This window comes from Gymnoscopelus braueri (genome assembly GCF_963280865.1).
Source record: "Gymnoscopelus braueri genome assembly, chromosome: 8".
NCBI lineage: Eukaryota > Metazoa > Chordata > Actinopteri > Myctophiformes > Myctophidae > Gymnoscopelus > Gymnoscopelus braueri.
Window position 1 is genome coordinate 28,572,885 of NC_137609.1, and position 21,160 is coordinate 28,594,044.

The 21,160-nt window shown below is 40.4% G+C and overlaps 1 protein-coding gene across 2 annotated transcripts; it reads left to right on the top strand.

Annotated features, from left to right (window-relative positions):
* Positions 1 to 1,692: 1,692 nt before the first annotated feature.
* kcnip1b (Kv channel interacting protein 1 b) lies at positions 1,693 to 20,265 on the top strand (the record flags this gene model as incomplete). 2 transcript variants are annotated; one of them, XM_080434765.1, is made up of 8 exons in its annotated part: positions 1,693 to 1,780; positions 15,883 to 16,010; positions 16,432 to 16,501; positions 16,594 to 16,664; positions 16,780 to 16,887; positions 16,974 to 17,078; positions 18,815 to 18,877; positions 20,218 to 20,265. In XM_080434765.1, the coding sequence occupies 8 exons, from the start codon at positions 1,693 to 1,695 to the stop codon at positions 20,263 to 20,265; spliced, it is 681 nt and encodes a 226-aa protein (XP_080290891.1). The 2 variants fall into 2 exon arrangements, with proteins under 2 accessions (XP_080290891.1, XP_080290892.1); XM_080434766.1 differs by lacking the exon at positions 1,693 to 1,780 and adding an exon at positions 11,565 to 11,703.
* Positions 20,266 to 21,160: the final 895 nt, after the last annotated feature.

The window sequence follows — 21,160 nt, forward strand, 5'->3', positions numbered from 1 at the left end:
TGGACATCTTGGAGAAGTTATGTTGTGATTGTGATGTTGTTGACCAAGTGAGAAATTCCATTTTTACTACGCAATCATTTCCACCTGATGGCATTTGCAGCTCTATACTGTATATAACTATATAACATAATAAAAAAATGTTTGCTATGTTATGCATTCATGTTATGAATGCGTCGTAAATGTATTGCATTAAGATTTATTTGGATTTTCCAAGCTTATTTCTTAATTATTGTCATTATTATCAAGAATATCACAACACAGCAGCTGATGCCCCAAGTTTCGGGTTAAATAGTTCCAGTATGCATCTATAATTGATGCTATATACCTCAAGTGATTATCGATCGCCCCCCCAAACACGGTGAAATAGCACAGATTGACAAACGGCAATTCCGTGCATAGATGACTAGGAACTCCGAAACTCCGCGCATAGGAGAACCATATCCCCCCCATTAACTTCAATATGAGGCGGAGGCAGTCACGTGACTTTCTCTCTACGCTCTCCCCATCACGGTGAAATAACACGGATTACAAGTCCGTAAATACACAACATAACAATTTAAAAAAGACAACAAAAAAAATAGGGCTGCGTTCGCTTCCCGCGTTCGCGCGTCTTACTTGTTTATTTGACACAGGGAATGTTTACAGGCCTGAAACCATTGCCTTCAGACAAGGCACTATGGACTTCTAGATCATAGTCATAGTGGGTCATTTGCAATACATTTAATGTCATATTGTGTGTGTGTGTGTGTGTGTGTGTGTGTGTGTGTGTGTGTGTGTGTGTGTGTAATATTACAAGTGAAGATGACGGTGAGAAAGCACAGATGGGAGGGGGAGCATAAAAGAGGGAGGGAAGGTGCAGCCGTGACAGTATAGCCAGCCAGCACTCTCTGCAGCAGGGATCTGCTGAGGGGCAGAGCTCCACTACAGAGCACAGCCGCAGGGCTCCCACTGCAGCCCAGAGGACACCTACACACACGCACACACACATACGCACACACTACTATTATATCAAAAGACACTCTGCTGCCTCTCATACCACTGGAGGAACACAGGGGACACAAAACAGACAGATTAGGAGAAGAAATGCCTGGTGGGGCAATTGCACAGGCGAGGTGAGAAGAAGTGGACCAAAGTGCGTTTCTCCAGACATACAGAACTTTTATTGCTCAAGGCGCTTCACGCACTCCTTTCCGGAGTTCTTCAATAATTCATCTTCTGCCTCTTCCCTGTCTGTGGACCACAACTTTTTCTTCTTCTTTTGAGACAAAGGTCTGGGCTTTTCTTTCCCGCCAATGCTGCCGGTGTGGTTTAATGCCTGTTCAGCACAACAGCCTCAGAGCACGTGTGGTACGCTTCAGTGAAATGCACATGTTGGGAATAACTGTCTGAGTAAACAGATACCTGGAAGTCACCTGGAAGTAATTATATGACTTTAAAATCATTCATTGCACCTGGGTTGGAAAAAGTTCAATCTTTTTTTCACTGAAGATTTCCTCAAGACATTACGACCTCATATCTCATAAAGTATTAAATTGTTTCTCTCCTAGGGATCATTCTTTGCTGGATTTTATATTCCTCTAGAGGGAAGCATTTCTTGCATTCCTTGTGTTGACATTATTTGAAGCCATATTGGAGGATAGTGGATACATTTTCTCTCTTGAAGCCCCATCAGCCACCACCACTTGCTTCAGGATGGCTGGTTGTACCAGCCGCTGCAGACAGGGGGTGCTCAAATTAATCCAGTCTCTGCAAAGACTTGTGTCGGGAACCCTCTCGAAAGGTACTGTAATGTCTTGACTTAATAGCTTAACATTGTTTTGTTTTTCACCAATTTATTAGCCCATTTTAATGTTTAAAATAAGCCAATTTAATGTATTTCCAACTATGTAGTTGGATATGTCTGTCATGTAGTCGTTTCAGCTTGTAGCCTACTGATGGGTAGCTATCCTAACTATGCACGAAAACGAATTTCACCCACATCTTTACTTCTGTAAACCTGTCATGTGACAATAAAACAGTATCAAAAGAGCCATATTTTGAGATACAATATTGAACAGTCTTATTATACAGCATTAAGCATATGACATTCTTATATTTAACAAATACTGTATACAATTATCAATGAAGGAGAAAAAGAAACTCCTCTCAAAACATCTGCCATTCTGATTAGAAAATGACTGCTTGCTTGTCGGAAGGACCAGCAAAGACATGATGTAGAATGTTCTCAGTGATTCTCAGGGTTTTTGTTTTTTTCAAGGACACCCCACCAGTTTGATATGCATTAGGCCCCCATTTAAAACATTTTTAATCTCTGGGACCTCAATCTACACTGCAACATCCCTGCAGTGTCAATTTAACTCTGAAAGTGTACAATCATTTAACTGGGGACCCCCCTGACTGCACGTTGAGAACCAGTTTTCTATAGCCCCAAAAACTGAGTGATGAGCTTACTGTAAGTTATTACCACATCTCTCCTCTTTTCATTTCATTTCAGTAACAGCTGTACACAATAGAATCCATAGAATTAATTTAACTCTGAGTGTACAGTACATACAGGTCAATTTGGTTCCATTTGTGAACTCTCAGCGTTAAATGAATACTGAGTAGTGTATTGTACTGTGTAGTGTTCTCTATACTTCCCACCCGTTGCGCTTTCCATGAATCTCTTTATCTCTCTTTTAAGGTCAATCTGTATCTGAAATCACTTTCTTCGATAAATCCCTTCTTCACATAATTTATGTACAAACAACCCCAGCAACATCTGTATCTATCAACCTGATGTCTCTCATGTTTCAATCTCTCAACTTAACAGCAATCGGAACACCACATGCTGAGTCACTACTTCAGAGTTGCTTAGGGACACAGTCACTACAGATAAAACATGCCAAATCTCCATCAATCCATTAAGACCGCATCCGTGTCATTTTAAGATTTCTTTGGCTATTCAAAAATAGCAGATAAACAAGCTCATAGCGCGGCACTGAGTGCACTATGAGCTATGAGCTTGTAGATCTGCCTTTTTTTTTTTATCGTGGACAATTTGTGCACATTTTTGAATATATATATATATGTTTTAAAGCGAACATTTTTAACTCAGATCTGTGCTTCTGGGGGTCCCTGGGACAACATATTTTGAGATGGGGGTCCGCGGCCAAATACATATCATTTTGGGGGTCCAAGTTGGAGCACCACTGATATAGCAACATACTGTTAGGACTTAGAAAACATTTTTAGATATGTATTTGGCCGTCGATAAAAAAAAAATAGCAGATCTACAAGCTCATAGCTTGTAGATCTGCTATTTTTGAATAGCCAAAGAAATCTAAAATGACACGGATGCGTTTCCCGGGTTGAATGGGCTAAACACTGCTCTCACTGTCAGTAAAGATGGAACCATTTCGAGTCAAAGTATTAGCTCCAATGCAGAGTCTAAGTGCACATTCTTTGTCACATTTAAAATGTACCTATCTCTGATCGGTGCACAGGAGATGAGGGCTTTCTTTTTAGACAGAAACAAGTGATGGTCAATTTATAATTTGTCGTACAACAGTGTTGTTGCACATCAAAAACTGGCTGATCTACAAGCTCATAATATGTCAGCACAGTTCAGAACTAGGCCACGCTGAGACACGCACCTGCATGACTGATTATTCAAGGATACGCTATTTTCAGAGGCAGAGAGACTGCATTCCGTTCCCATGAAAACTAAAATTTTCATTTGAGTAATAGCCTTCTATACTCAATACACCCTATGGATGTAGACCTCAATAATATTACATAACATTTAAGTTGAATAAACCTCTTGCCTCGGTTGTTTTCATACATGCCAGGAGAGCAATGCAAATGTGACCTGAGGGCCTCAGGGAGTCAAGCATACTGTATATACAGTAAGACGTGGAAGCCTTTTTACTTAGCTTGTTCATGAAGAAATAATCAGACCATAAAGGCCCCCCCATGCAATCGTATGCTGCCTCAACACTGCCAAAAATAACTCAAATAATAATGGCATCAGGGCTGAAATCAAATCAAATGAATTAAAGGGAGTCTCTTATTGCTGGTGTATACAGATTATTGTCCGGCACTGAAACCCTTAGGCTATTTGTGTGTCTTGGATTTATCTATCTCCGAGTGTGTTTGTACTGCTGAGTTGATGCACTATGAGCAGTTGATTTAAAGTGCAAGTGACAAGGGGTCACTTTCCTATGGTATATTATTTATGAGAGTCAGAAGAAACCGATAAAAGAGACAGTGATGTTTATGGAAGCTGTCAGACATAATCTATCATAACTGGAGGTATTAATAATGTTGTTTTAATCAAGGCTAGAGTTGCCATGTTCCCCCACATGATGTTGCTGTCCCTTTGAGCTGGTCAGTTGATTTAAAGATTTAAAACAAATACGATTTTCTGCTGCCGATAAATAAACAACGGACAAGAGTAGGTCCTCACTAAGAGAGGTTGAGGTGCATGTCTCTTTGGTCTACAAGACCAAAGGGGGCTTGAGGTGCAAGTCTCTTTGGTCTACAAGATCTACAAGCTCATAGCGCGGTAATCTGTGCCGCACTATGAGCTTGTATATCTGCTATTTTTGAATAACCAAAGAAATCTAAAATGACAGAGATGCGTTCCTGGATTGAACAGGTTAAATGAGGCAGCTAATTTTTGAAGAACAGGTGATGATTCTCTCCGTTGCTCAACAGATTGTTTGCAATAAGACATCTAAGCCAAAATGAAACAGAATAGATCACTGGAATGAGTACATAGCCTTGACACTATTAATATTATACAGTAATGTGTCAGGATTTAAGGGGCAAGAACATAAGAATGTATTCATCATTCACCTGTCCAGTTTTAAGACTAATCACTTTCTTCAACCTATAAACACAGACATCAGCCATAAGGTCAATGCATAGTTTACTCAAGAGATGCATTGTTTACTCAGATAAGTCCATCCCCTCTCTGTGGTCCAGTCGGTGTTCAGTTACAACAGCACCATGTCATCACAACAAACAGTCGTTCACACTGACTGTCTGAGAGCCTTAGCCAAGGCTTCTCAGCCCACCAGATATCCATCCCATCTCAAATGTGTGAACTTATTACAACTACATTATTTCTCATTAATTCAAACCACGCCACCCGGATCCTAATCTAATGGACAAACCTCAGTTGGATGGTGGAATTGCCATCATCCACCGATTACCACATTAGTCCACCGAAATCTGTGTGTGTGTGTGTGTGTGTGTGTGTGTGTGTGTGTGTGTGTGTGTGTGTGTGTGTGTGTGTGTGTGTGTGTGTGTGTGTGTGTGTGTGTGTGTGTGTGTGTGTGTGTGTGTGTGTGTGTGTGTGTGTGTGTGTGTGTGTGTGTGTGTGTGTGTGTGTGTGTCCAAATCACCTGTGACTTACAAAAGTTCGTCAAGTCACCCCAGTCACCACTTACAAATGGTTACATTTAAGAAGTTTTATAATAATAATAATAATAACAACAATAATAATGCAATAATTTCCCCATCACAAGTATACTAATATTGAAACCATTATTGTAACTCTTGCAATAATTCTTAGATTTAGTTTCCACCCGAAAATAATTGGTTAACATTTTAGGTTAAAATGACAAGATCCACTCCACACAGATCTTGGTTTGATTTACCCTGTGGCTCCTTGAACCCTATGCCAAGTAACATAACTCCATAGAAGCAAGGGCAAGAGCATCTCTCTGGAGGGATCACCTAGATCACTAGACTAGAGGACCATCATGCACATGTCATACATTATGCATGAGGTTAGAAATGCATATTTTCCACACAAACAGGTACTTTATATAGGGTAAACTGAAAACTAAAAAAGTATTAAGGCCACATTAGCAAGATTTTTTCATGGATTCACTCCTAAATAATTGTGTGTATTTATAAATATGGAAATAGTACAGTTCGTGCTGAGATCTTTAAAACACTGTATTGTGCATAAAGTATGCATGCAGGCTTTGTGACAAACATTGTGAAACTGTGTGCATGTGAGCAAACCCACTCAATGCACACATGCAATAAACCCACACAGTTATCCATAAATGGCTGTTGAAATGCCTCCTACAGGCCCACGGTGTCACAAGTCGGCAATTTTTCTCAAACTCATTCATTCTTGATAAATGATGGACAAAAACAACACTAAGACAGGGCACCTCAGTGGCTCACCTGGTCAGCACGCATACCACACAAATAAGGCTATAGTACTGTATAAATCCTTCCCGCAACTGACCGGGGTTTGAACCCAAGCCGTTTGCTGCATGTCATCCCTTCCTCTCTCTTCCACCTTTCCCGTCTCTATCCAAATAAAGCATAAATGCCAAGAAATCATCTGAAAGAATAATAACACAAAGACCTCACAATAATAATGGCTGCAAGGCCCCAACTAAGACTTCCTGTCTGACATTAGCCTACATGCCCTTCACATCCATTAGATCTTAAAGGAGAGATCCGGCCATTTTAAGTGTTATCTTTGATGTGTCGCTAATCACTCACCAACATTGAAAGGGACGTTGAGTTATTCCAGAGAGTCCCCTGTCGTCCAGTCTGGCGACCCCCTCCGTTGGCATAATGGGAGCCGTGTGTAAGAGTGTCTCATGATACTCAAACATGTGCTGAATGTTGCGCACGAGCTACCGTTCGTGCAGAACGAGATGACGCTGGTTGCTTGTTTCTCTCACAGAACCTGGCGTCTGTGATAACACTTAAAATGGCCGGATCTCTCCTTTAACATTAACCTTGTAAGCCTGCCACAGTTGTCATATGGCCTTGCATGGCAGTCAGGACTTCCACATCTGTGGCCCAAAGCATCTACCATTCCTCTACCTCCTGCCCAATAGTGTAGTGCAGATTTGGAGCGCATGAACTTTTCACATAGTCTGTTCATCATCTACCCTAAATCACCCTCACCCTCTCTCTCACACACACTCTCTTGCTCTCTCCATTTCTCTGTATGGAGTGGATTGAAGCTGACAGTATGTGCCTCTGCTTTTAATTTTTAAATAATCTCTCTACCCATTTTTATGTAACACCTCACTGCACTCCTGTTTATTTTCATCCCTCGCCTTCTCTCACCCTCCATTCCATTATCGGCATTCGTTTTCCATTACCTCCACACTTGTTGTCATGGCTTTCATAATTAGAGGCCATAATTATTCATTATTAACTCTTTCACTGCCAAGAGTATTTTCATAAAGTACTCCCCCAGTGCCAGCAATTTAATTTTGTAATTTTTCATTCAAATAAATTATCTGATTGGGTTTTTAAACCCATAATACAGTTCTACCAGTAGAGAGCAACAAATCGACACATTGATGACCTCGCTGGCTCACTCGCCCCCTCCCAAACAGGCTCACGTCACATCCGGTCATAACCGGATGTTGACATTTTCGACAATCGTTGATCGGGCTAAATTACGATGTGATACACGACTACGATGACTGATCCGTCACCCAGACCAAAGAGAGTAGACGTGGACCTCTCCGTTGGAGCGAAAAGTGATCATGAAAATAAACAGAATAGCGCGACCACAGTCAAAAGTAAAAACTCGGGATTTCTCGTGCTGGCAGGGAGGGTACTCGGGATATCTCGGGGCGTGGCACTGAGAGAGTTAAGGGTTCTGGTGCTGCATTGTGTAACAATGCAACAACTTCTGGCAGTGGCACAGCCCAGCCTGTGCCAAAGAAGAGCTTACATTGCTGCCACCTGTTGTTCAAGAAGTAGAATAACAATCTCACTAATATAGGCCTATAATTCTTTATAGGCAAGTTTATAGTTGTGACTTTCCACATAAATTAATGTGGCTTTGTTTCAGTAACACAACAGTGGTCAAAAGCTCCTTTGTGAGGTCACCTGTGAGGCTGTCAACTCTCAGCTCACCAGGAGCACATGACAACAAAAGGTGAACGCATATCTAGTTTCAAAATCTAAAAACAATAATAATTTAATACAGGAGTATGTTTACTGCAGTTTGAATATAAAAAGAAGCTGTGACTATGTGGGTGATTATAAGTGATATCATTACAATTGTATAAGATCTGTATATCAACTGTATAATTGCTAGGTTCAACAAGGCTAAATCTATACTGTACCTTAAATGCTGGGAGTCTTCAGGGGAAATATTAAACATGAATTAGCTCAGTTTTTATACTGAGTCATGAATGGAAGTTTGCAGTCATCTCTGATGGTATTTGGTAGGAAGAGAGTAACATGTGTAGAGTTCAGTTGGGGAAAGGGATGCTGAGGACAAGAGAGGGGGGGGGGGGGTAGAAGAGTGAACAAACCAACACCAGGGACTGAGATTTACTGAATGTGCATGCTTGATTGCGTGGAAAATAGTAGGTTTCTCATAGTAATCTCAATAATGAATTCACCACCTGGATGTTTGTGTATTTCTCGCACGTGTGTTTGTGTATTTCTCGCACGTGTGTGTGTGTGTGTGTGTGTGTGTGTGTGTGTGTGTGTGTGTGTGTGTGTGTGTGTGTGTGTGTGTGTGTGTGTGTGTGTGTGTGTGTGTGTGTGTGTGTGTGTGTGTGTGTGTGTGTGTGTGTGTGTGTGTGTGTGTGTGTGTGTAAACCAGCCATCCCCACACACACTGGGGAAGAGCCACTGTCCACTACATAACAGTTCTCTTTAGTGATAAAAGTTTTAATTTCAACTAATACCACAGCATGGCAAGTAGCACTGATTCTGTAAAGCTCATGGAAATAAAAACTTTGTTATCTCAGAACTTTGGCTGTCATCTGTCGGATCAAGTTCTGATTCTTGATGATTTTAATATTAATGTCTGTTGTCCTGCTAAGCCTCTCGTTAAAGATTTTATTCATCTGTTGGAGTCTATTAATGTTACTCTCCTTGACACTAGACCCACACATAAGCTAAGCCATAATTCTCCTTTTATGATTTGGTTTTCCAATCAGCAATTATGGAGATACTTGATGCTGGTAGATAGTGCTGCTACATTTGATGCATCTCTGTCTTTCTCTCCTACTAAATCTCTGTCTTTCTCTCCTAGTAAATCTCTGTCATTCTCTCCTAGTAAATCTCTACTAAGTTGCGCTCACATTAACTATTCAACTGCCAATCTGAAGCTCTGATTGCTGCTTCCAATACCTGCATTATTGAGGCTTCTGCTCCCTGTATCAGCACTGAGAACTCACTTCCTTATTTAATACCACTTGTGCTGCTTTTCTGAATACTATTGCTCCCCGTAAATAAAAAAATTAATAAGAAATACAGCCTAAGCCCAAAGGTTTGCCTTGGCTTGATGACGCCACCAGAGCCCTGAAGAGGGAGTGTGATGTCCTTTGAAATATTAAGAAACAATCTTCACACCTATCAGGAAGCAATTAAGGCAGCGAGAGCAAAACCATCCAGCCTGCTCCCAGTATCATCTTGGATATGTCCTCTGCTAAGTGTTAATAATTTGTTTGAAAAAAAAAAAAAAATCACGAAACTAGAGGACATTAAAATGAATATCCCCCGTGATTTGTGCATTAAATTGGACTTGTTCCCACCCATTACACTATCCTCTCTTATAAAGATTGTTTCCACCATGAAAACTGCAACCTTGACATTGTCCCCATTGCCCTCCTGAGGGATGTGTGTGACATAGCCAGTCTCAGAATCCTCTCTATTAACAAGTCCATGGCCACTGGTACCTCTCCATCCTGCTTCAAGCATACAGTTGCCCATCCCCTCCTGAAAACACCCAACTCCCCACCCCACCATGCCTAATCTGATTTTCTTTTCATCCATTCGATTAGTTACGATCGACTTCCAACGTTTGTGGGCGGGGCCCGTTTTGCCAATAATGACACAAATCATGACCTGATCTGACCCAAATTATAATCACATTGAGGTGCCTCTGAACAACGCAGAGCAAAAAGCAATTTCACTTCCACCCATAGGGAGCACCACAAATGCTATAAATCACTGTTGTGTTGCAGAAACAACTTGGAAAAGCTGTCAATAAACAGACCCTGCAACTTGTCGTCACTTTCTCACTTTCTCCCTATTGGCTAAAGGCCAGCCAATGAGGGGCCGCCAATGGCTTCCCATACTCTGAACCAAGCCCCAAGAACCGCGGCAGAACAGTGAAGCTGCTGCCGCCTGCATGGTGGTCAAATCTGGAATTGCAAGACTTCCGCATTTAAAACGCTACTGCATGTGCTTCTATAGTCTGAAACCCTACCCTCCTGGTGAATCATGGTCATGATTCACCAGACCACCAAAAAAACGAAATTAATTGAAAATCAATACATTTAATCGATTAAATTCTTAGCGGCAATTAATCGATTATAGATTAATTGTTAACATTTCAGGCTTAAAATAATTAATATAAATATTTTCGGAAAACCTCCAAAAGAGCTTTCACTTCTGGGGCAACCACAAACGTACTACATCTGTCGTACAACTTCCCCCCGCAGTTAACTCGTGTCCTGACACCCCACAACTGACACCGTCCTGGGTATAGGCAACCTGGGCTGGCTGAGAGCTCCGAGAAGCACACTTTTCTATTTCTATTTATGATTTTAGCTACCTCCTGGTCACTTCTGGTCACTTTGGTCAAAAACACCGGTTTTTAATTCTAAATGTGCTTTATAAATACATTTTACGACTTGACCCGACAACTGTGATCTATAGAATGATCTCTTGTTCAGGATAATTGCACATGGGTTAGAACCTCTGACTGTACAGATGTTGTTACCACTGCACACCGTGTGGCTGGGCCGCATACTGATGTTATATAACCATCTGAGATAACTATCTCAGACCTCATATCTTATACTTTCCTTTCTCTCTAAGTCTATATATCTTGCCATCTCTGTTCCTCAAATTACTACAGACTATTCTAATAATTCTATACCTTTCATAGACTCAGCCTGGCTGCTTTCAAAGATAATGTTTCTAATGATACTAATGTCCAAAACAAAACGAGAAGAAGTAGAGGACTGCATAGAAACCTTTTTTTTAAACATAGTAGCTAAATACACATTAACTTTTAATGTGTGTGTGTGTGTGTGTGTGTGTGTGTGTGTGTGTGTGTGTGTGTGTGTGTGTGTGTGTGTGTGTGTGTGTGTGTGTGTGTGTGTGTGTGTGTGTGTGTGTGTGTGTGTGTGTGTGTGTGTGTGTGTGTGTGGCTGGCAAGAGCAAAACATGTCAGAGGGAAATGCACAGTATGATAAATGCAAAGAACAAAGAGCTCTGAGCCGTTACACGCTTTGCATTAGCCACTATATGCTGGGTGGGGTGGGGAGGGGGGGTACTGCAACAGTTACTGATGTTATCTGACAACAGGGGCAGAGAGAGAAAAGAAGAGGGGAAAGGGAGAAAGATGAAAGAATAAGGGGAGTGGCAACGCAAGGGCAACGTGTGTGTGTGTTTGGAGAGAGAGAGAGAGAGAGTAGAGAGAGAGAGATCAGTAAACCGAGAAAGACCGTATGAGAAAGAAGAGGACATTCATCAGAGATAGATCTAAAGCCACGGAGAGGAGATAAAAGGAATGCCCCTCAAAGATACCGAGCAATAGACGGGAAAGAAACAAAAGGCTTCCGACAAAAATTCAGGAATAAATAAAAGGACTACTCTCTGGGTTGCTTGAATAGGCTGGTTTCCACGGTGACAACATGGGTGCAGTTGTGGGCACTTTGACCATGCAAACCAAGCAGAGGAGACCCTCCAGAGGTACGTCAATGATCACCAGAAAGAAAGGGGAGACAGATAAATAGATGCAAGCGTTCAGACAAACATTTGGGTCGGTGGGAATGCCCGTCAATGATTAATGTATGTTTCTCTTAGGAGAATGACACGTGTCAACTGTCAAATATTTGCAAAGGTCCATTACATGAAATCGTCTTAACTATGAAGAGCTTAGTGAGATTACTGTGGAATGAATACGGAATGCCATCATGGGGAAGTTCATTTGTCGTTTAGCCACATTTGATCTCCTTTTATCTAAACCTGAAGTGGGTTACAAGTAGCAATGTTAAGGTACAAGAAATATCAAAAGCAGCAGAACGGAGTGTAAATATAGCTAGTTGGACAAAAACACATAAACCTTACTGAATGAAGGGGCAACAGAAGTGTGAGAGATGGGAGGGAGAATAATCAGTGGTGTGAGACAGATAATATTACATTACCACGGTGATGGCTGAGGGATATAACATTGCATAGACCATTGCCATCACCATGGTAATGGTCTATGCAATGTCGTATCATGTCAGGGTTATAAAATGTCATACATTCAGATGCCCTTGGGAAAGACGGAGATCAAAACCATCACCCCAGGTCCAGGGTGATGGAGTCAGGGTGGGTGTGGGGGGGGGCGTGTTTGAACAAGACCATGTGCATTAACACTCAGCTCACATATCATATACCTCTCTCTGGGCTTATGCTTGAGAACCACGTTGCCATGGAGACTGGGTTGTGGGGGCATAAGTGGAACGCATGAACAACTCTCTGCTCTGACTCCACTGGGTGAATGATGAAGTTAAAGCAGCACGACACAGCAGTAAATGACCGTATTGGTACAGACACACTGAAACATACCAGTGCGTCTCTGGATGGTTATGAGCTTTAGGATGTCTAGGAAATGTTAGCTTGCACTGTACTGTACCACACAAGTGGATGTACAAGAATCATACAATATTAAACACCATTCAAAAATCTCATCTCATAATGCAGTGTATTTCACAGCACTGCATTTGCAAAGTTCTCCTTTGAAAGAAGAGGTAAAGAAGAATAACCAATTCCCCTGTGCATACGGTAGTTAATCAGAGGGATTGATCTTCAATTTCATCACGACTACTAATAAAAGCTAGCTTTAAGCTTTAATAACGCCTTGGCCCTTGATCATCGCTGGGAACTCAAAAGCACGGATTGTGAGGAGCATCCCAAAAATACGATATGATAAAACTAATAATTTCCTTCATGCTTGAACAGAATGGTCTAAAGTGTGTTCAAAATACTGTAAACTTCAAATGGTTAGATGTTAAAAGGTTGGGTTAGGTTGTCGTAGATTCTACAACACACGCGTAGAAGACATTGATCAAGCATTGATCAAGCTGACATTCACCATTACCAGATCCATGTGACCCCTCTATGACCTTTCAGTCATGGGATTCAAATGGCTCCTTAGCTGAATCCTATGACAGTAACATCATATTATCTTGTTGGTGATTGTTAAGTAGACCCTGGGGAAGCAGCGTGGCCTCCACAGTGTGGGCAGCAAAAGGATTAGTATTTCCCACGCTGAAGTTTCATTAAAGAAAAGACTGACATTTTGGTCATCATTTCAGAATTTGTATTCAGAGATATGTTGTTTTTAACACAGTGTGTTGGTTTAAGCAATGCTTTTCAGCAGGTAAAATGACTATTTTCAGAAGCGAGTGTCTCCTAACCCTATCCTGCCTTTCCCCCGTCTTAACTAAAGATTTAATGTTTGTGTGGATATCAACCTACCGTAGTTATCCTTTTCTTCAGACTCTACCTCCTACACCCTGCTCTCCCTGCTTCCTCATATCTCACTCTCTCACCTCCCCTTCCTCTAATCATCACCTCTGCCGGCTTCCTCTTCTTCACACTGTGATTGTAAGGATTTGTCAAAGGTTATCTTTAACCACTTAAGCTCTATATACTTTGTTGTAAGATGAATAGCAAAAAAGGTCTATCTACAAGGTCATGACATGAGCAGGATGAGCAACATACATTACGCATTGTGAATTTGTATACTGTATCTACTTATTCTACTATTTTCACTATTTTGGATTTTTTTTATATATTCTTTACATTTTTTTAAATGTTTTGCCTATGACAAGCTCAAAATAAGGACGCAAGGTTGAAAGTGGTTAAAAACTGCCTGATATAAAGACACACAAGGCCAAATTAATCCAGGGGTTTACATTTAGGTAGTGTGTGGCAAGTCTTTTTTTGGTCAACTTTTATATTCGTATTTTCCTCTGTGAAATAATTCATCCTGTTTTCACATGCACATGGTTGTCTCCATGACAACAAAGAGTCAAGCAGGAGCAGATGAACAAAAAGCCTTGAATGATGATAGATAATCCATTTGTATTTGACGTCTTCTTTGATAAGTGAAAAGAAAACTCGAAGACAGAAGTAAAACAGAAACTATAAGAGACAGAGACTATAAGTAAAGTGGAGAAATTACCTTTCTTTCTTAAAATTTGTTACCCCTTTTTTCTCCCCAGTTTAGTGTCAGTGCTGTTGTACCCTACTGGCTCACCTGCCAGTGAGGAGCCCCCACCGAGAGGATGTAACGCCTCCATCCTACTCAATGTTGGTGCAGTGCCTGTCAGTATTCCCCGCTGACAGGTGCCGCCCCCCCAGCCCGTGGGAGTAGTGCAGTGACATACATCAAACTAGTCTCCGGCATGCTTCCCTCCGCACAGACTATTGTGTTCACATAGACGCTCGGCTAAGTTGAATGCACCGTGGTGGATTCAAACCCATAGACACCAAGGTGCCACCAAAGCGGGAAATTATTATTATTATTATTTTTATTATCTTAATTTCACATAGTGACTGGTCTGGGAATGAGGCACAATCATTTTAAGCATTCAGGTCTTTATGTTCAAATTTGCAAACAACTAAAATAAGGTGACGTCAATGTTTGATCTCAAGAGGAATAGAAATCGCTATGGGCTGAATGTGAAACCACAGAAAAGTTATGTTTTCTTATTTGAAAAGTAAAACAATTTATTGATCTCTATACATTAATCTGAGGCTATTATTTGAGATGGGGAGTGACACGCAGCAAAGGTCATCGGGAACGGGATTCTAACCTGTGACACACTGTCATGCTGCATTGCAGCCTGCCCAGACCGCCACACCATTTTTTTTAAAAATTATAATCATTATAATAAATATTTTCTTCAGACATTCTCACTTGTGGTTGCAACTGGATACACTGTTATTTGAGCAAAAGACAATTTATTGGACTGTAAATTTAATAGTAATGCTGTGCATGCATGTGAAATAAGGGTGAATTGTTTTTGTTTTGTTCACAGCACAGATGAATGACTTACATTTGGCTACACTGCCACCAAAAGAAAAGACTATTGATTTGCAGAGAAAAAGGCCAAGCGGGTGCTGACAGGAGATAAAAGAGTATTGAAGGTGCTTATAGGATCAGCGGGAAGGTAGACTTAAAAATGGAGAGATCCGAGCACTCAAAATGTGGAGGAGAGGAAGTAAAGATAAAACAAATTTTATTCTATAAAAATGGCAACATGTTTCGACCGGTTAGGGTCTTCATCAGGGCGAAAACTGAACCTACAAATATACAAATCCCTCCCCCAAAAAATACTATTGATATTGCACTGTAGTTAAATTAAATTGTCGTAATGCGATGCATTTACTGTGTAAGTGACTTTGTTATGGTCCAGTATGACAGGAGATGCAGTCGGCCCTACGACACAGTATTTTCATATTTTGAAATATATTTGAAAAAGGTTTGGACAACCCTGCACTACAGTATATAAATAAAGTATGAGCACACGTGCCTTTAACCTCTATGCTATGTCCCCTTGAACTTTTTCTGCTAGCTTTATTTCTGCTTTCCTCTTCGTATTTTTAAGACGTTTCCTGCTGACTCAATCTTCCCATCGCCACTGCAGCAGTCTATGTCACACAGCTTCAGAGCATCTGTGGTTCACCAAGTTCTCACAGTTCTACCACAGGTGTTTGTGGATATCTGTTAGACAGGGGTTATCCTTTATGTTAGACAGGGGTTATCCTTTCTGTTAGACAGGAGTTATCCTTTCTGTTAGACAGGGGTTATATCCTTTAATCCTGCTATAGCAATAACACATTCATCGCTTTGCATTTTTCTCGTCTCTGCAGATAGGACAGATGATGAGCTGGAGATGATGACCATGGTGTGTCACCGACCTGAGGGTCTTGAGCAGTTGGAAGCACAGACCAACTTCACCAAGCAGGAGCTACAGATCCTCTACCGTGGATTCAAGAATGTGAGCACGAGCATCTCATGTTTGCTAGTTTTATAGTTGTTTTGCTCTGGTAGTGTCAGCAAACATATTTCAGTTTGATGTGCCTTGAGGGTTGTTTGAGACATTGCAAAACAGTAACAGCCCAGATCATTATAATCATGATTAGCCTCTGCTAGCCATTTAACACTTTGTTACCCTTGATCAAATCACTTCTGATAATTGTGCGGTTATCTGACAACAGTGACAGAAATGTGTTAATGACACAGAAACTGTCAACAAATCTGCAAAAATGACCTCAATCTGAAACTGATGATAGTAATGATAGCCATTGAGATACTGTAATGCCAAGTAGTTTCCTTAATTCTCTTTCAATGTATTGTATTGTGGCTTTAAAAGCAACATGTTGAGCATAATGAGCAAGCAGAGTGTTGTTTTCCCTCAGGAGTGCCCAAGTGGTGTGGTGAATGAGGAAACATTCAAACACATCTACGCTCAGTTCTTCCCCCATGGAGGTAGGATACTGTTCACCCATGTTAAACAAGAATATAATATAACAACCTCAAGACTTCATGGCCTACAATTGTCTTTTCTTTTTTTCTTGCAGATGCAAGCACATATGCACATTATCTATTCAATGCATTTGACACAGCAAACAACGGATCTATTAAATTTGAGGTAACAAATTATATAAAATAAAATACAAATTAATCAAGATTACATATTGATTAATGAAGTCTCTCGCTCTCTGGCCTCATTGTTCTCTACCTCTGTCCCTGTCTGTTGCTGACAGGACTTTGTAATGGGTTTGTCGACCCTGCTCCGGGGATCACTAAGAGAAAAGCTTGAGTGGACTTTCCACCTTTACGATATTAACAGAGATGGATACATTAACAGAGAGGTATAGAAGTGGCGGATGTGAAATGATGTTATTGGTGTCATGTACTACATTGTTAAACATTGTGACCTACATTTCTTTCATTCTAGGAGATGACTGAGATCGTAAGCGCCATTTATGACATGATGGGCAAATACACCTACCCCAAGCTTAAGGGAGATGACCCACAACAGCATGTGGATGCTTTCTTCCAGGTTAACTCACCTACAGCATGCATGAGCCATAACATAATACATGTTCTCAACCCCAACATCTCATTATTCTATGTAGGGAATTAACCCATTTAGACCTGAGGCCGATTCTAAAAACGCCTTCTAAATCCTGACCCAAGTTTTCTGAAATAAACAATATTTATCCAAAAAAATCTAAAAATGTATGTTGCTATATACTGTACTGTACATAGCCACAACAACCCCAAAAGGGGTTCCGGTCTAAACAGGTTAAAACATTTATAGTATAAAGTACATTCACACTAGGCACCTTAAATGAATTTTCTTTCTGCTAAAACAAAAGAAGAAAAAAAAGATGGTGGGGGTGTCATGCGATCAACATAAATGGATTAAATATATGGAAAGTACCTAATTATATTGACAACAAAGTTTAAAACGAATGGGTATAAATGAGCAATTAATTTCAATTGAGATGACATAGATGAGCTGTCAGGCGAACACCGACTTGTCTGTGTTTGTCCTTGTTGGCTGTCACCTCTCTCTGCTGCTTTTCTCTGTAGTGCAGTGCAGCTGGTGAATGGGAGCTATATTGCCTTTAAGAAAATACAGATCCTCGATGAATATAGCACAAACAACGTAAATAAATCAGTAATGTTGTAATCAGATATGTTTAATATACTGTTTTTGTTAGGTAGAAGAGGAGGAGGGACACACTGGTGGTGGTAGTTGGGTGTGGGTGTGCAGAGAGAGAGAGAGAGAGAGAGAGAGAGAGACCATCAGCTTTGATGAGCAGCTCTGCATTCGTGTAGTCGAGATTGGACAGCTGATCAAAAGCAATCCACATCATAAGCGCATTTCTGAAAACGTTAAACTACCCTCAAAACTTTAAAAATCCAGAAAAAGCGCTCTGACCAGGGCCTAGTGGTTGCGATTGCGTTTTGGTCATTTCTCATAGGGTTTCTTGTAAAAAGGGGTTTCATGTAAAAAGGTGATTACTGTTTTTGTTTGTTTGTTTTACGGCAGCTAGTGTGAATGTACCCTTATGCCACATAACTTCATTTTTTTATATTTCTGCAACCACTAGTAGATAGTAGATACATAGTAATTTTATTTAAGGAATTGTCCTCCAGGCAATTGTGAATTTGCTAATTGTTCTGCAAAATTTATTATTTGCCACAAATATTGCTCTCAATCTGATATTTCGATCTACTCCCAAAACTACTCGCATATCACGGGTCCACAATTTAGCTATACTAAATATGATAATCTTACTGCATCATATAGCCTAGTGTACGCCTACGGAAAGCAAGATGCATAACCAAGCTTGACCATATTCATACATACCACCACTGATGTTAAAACCATAGTAAGCAAATCAAATATGTATTTTACAACAAAACATATAGAATCAAAGAAAGTCTGGTACTGCGGGCATTATTGGTGACCACTCCTTATGACAAATTAATTGCTGAGTTAGTGTTAGTGCTACCCCCTAAGAGCCGGCAATTCCAGAGACTTACCAACATAAATAGGAGCTGAATTTGATAGGACACACGTACCTTCCGTCTCATTATTCCAGCATGGACGAACGGTAGGCTTAATAATGTGCCACTTATCAAATTTTAAAGGTTGCAACAACAACCTTTAATGTTCAGCATCCTAACGTGAGTTCACAAGTTAAGTTCCAAGAGATTGCTTTCAGCTTGAAAGTAATAATAATAATAATGTCGATTTTGTTTGCACATTTTGTTTTCCCATAGAAAATGGATAAAAACAAGGATGGAGTTGTCACTTTGGATGAGTTCGTTCTGGCATGCCAGGAGGTATGCAATACACACAATTGAGAATTAACGGACCACTGTGTAGAATGTAGACTGCTCTACTGATATGAAATGACCATAACGTGTGTGCAGAGATTGTTAAAACAATTTGCTTACTGTACTCAACCCAAGTGATCGATATGCAGAGACAACAACTAGAAATAAATCCACCAGCTCGGATAGTTCTCTCCGTTTATCCTGACCTCCTGTTGCTCACGTTTAACCCCAACATCCAAAGATGTGTGTGTCTCTGGATTGTTTACATTCTGGTTTATTATTTACATAATACATCAACCACATTAACCCTCCCTGCTGCAGCTGTTATGGGCATGTCATTACAGGTGGACATTTTCCAAAACCTAAAACATTTTACAAATGTAATTTCCGTCACACTTCGTCATACAACAGTATAAGTATAAGTATAAATCAGGCTTGTGTGGTTAAAATAATATATATTATCAATATGTTGGCTTCTGGGGGCCTCAAGTTAAACATCCTGTGCGAACAACAACAACAAAAGCTTATTAAACTGTCACCTACCATTAAACACCTACCAGCAGGCAGCAGCAGCAGTGTCAAACACCAGAAAGCATCTTCCATCAGTGCAGATGATGGCATCATGTCCTCAGCTGCTCCAATGTCTAGTATGGAAATTGGGATGGTAATTTTAGATTAAGAGTTGCCTCCACAGAGTGCAATGTTTGTCAATAATAGCACAGCTCACACTTGGCCACTTGCCAACTTTTAGTGTCTATTTATATTTTGGAAGCAATAGCTTGTAGAAGCATCAACCTAGAAACAAGTACCATCTGTCACTCAGGGTCCCAACATGTTATAGACCAACAATATATTTTTAAAGTATGTAAAATAATGATAAAACTGCATCATAACATTCCTTAATTATTTCTGAGCTTGTCGGGGGGGGGGGGGGGGGGGGGAAGATACATGCACAGGTCACTTTACAGCTTTCACACACACTGCCTGTCTGAGGTCAGAGAGGCAGCCTGTGGCATATATTGGACAATGCCTAAGACCTTGACACAGGTCAATTTACAGCTTTTGCATGCACACAGATGTTTAGAATAGATGTTTATAACTTAGGAGCAAGAACCTTCCTCACACAAGACATAACAATAAAGAACCCTGAACGTCAACACAACACAGGAAGTGAATCGTTCACTTCCTGTGTTGTGAACTTGTGGCACTAGTAACCACATGAAATATGTAGGCTCTAATATTTATACAATATTGCGTATAATATACACAATTCCGACCTGTTACATGTCTTTAAGTGAGGCTGGTTCTTGAATCATTTTGTCATGATTGTTCTTCCATTGTTCCAGGATGAAACAATGATGCGATCCATGCAGCTATTCGAAAATGTGATGTAGGAGGGGACATCATAAGACAGACAGAATGGGAGAGCTCAGGGTGTGTGTACATGTGTATTGATAAATATGTGCAACATATATCTCTCATCCTACTCTCATCATGTCCAACTTGTGCTTTTCATAGTGCGGATACACTATGACCACAATGGCCTGAAGGAAGGCCCTGGACTGGAAATAATTACTGATCACTCTTTAGAACCTGCAATATGCTTTTAGCTCTTTGTGGAGTTTTGTAACACAATACAGTGTGACCCATCTAAAAGACTTGGACCTGGAACATTTTCTTAGTCCTCCCATCAAGATAGGTCTGTTATAGATGGAAACACTCCTACTTTAGGAGTCTGCTTCCAAGTGAAGAGATATTTCAACCAGCAGATCCATTTGTTTTCTGCCACAGTGTTCATTATGCCAAAATAAATAGCATGCAAGAGGTTTTGAATTGCCCTCTAAAAAGCTTTCTCTTAACAAGTCTTAGTCTAAGATAACTAGTCTATTTATTTAATGCATCTAGTGGTTGACAAATATCTGGCGACTGGCATAAAGTGAAGTGTTGTGTTTTGTTTCCACTGTTGCAATGACTTTGTCTGAATGCCAGTTATGATGCATAAGAAATTCAAGAAGATTTGAGATTTTTACTTTGTACGTTTTAACGAGGGTAATGTGGTGTGCAAACTGTGCACTAGTACGTGCATTAAATTGTCATGTACTGCATCTTTTCCTGGTTGCTTGTCTAATATCTAATCTAATAATGTATAATGCAAGTTTGACTTCTGTATCAAAAATAAGTGCCCATGGAAAAAAAGGACAGCATATTGTTGTATGGTTTAATTGGCTTGCTGTCATATTATCCAACACAGTTCACTGAGCTGGTGGTACTCATGTCATTGATATTTGC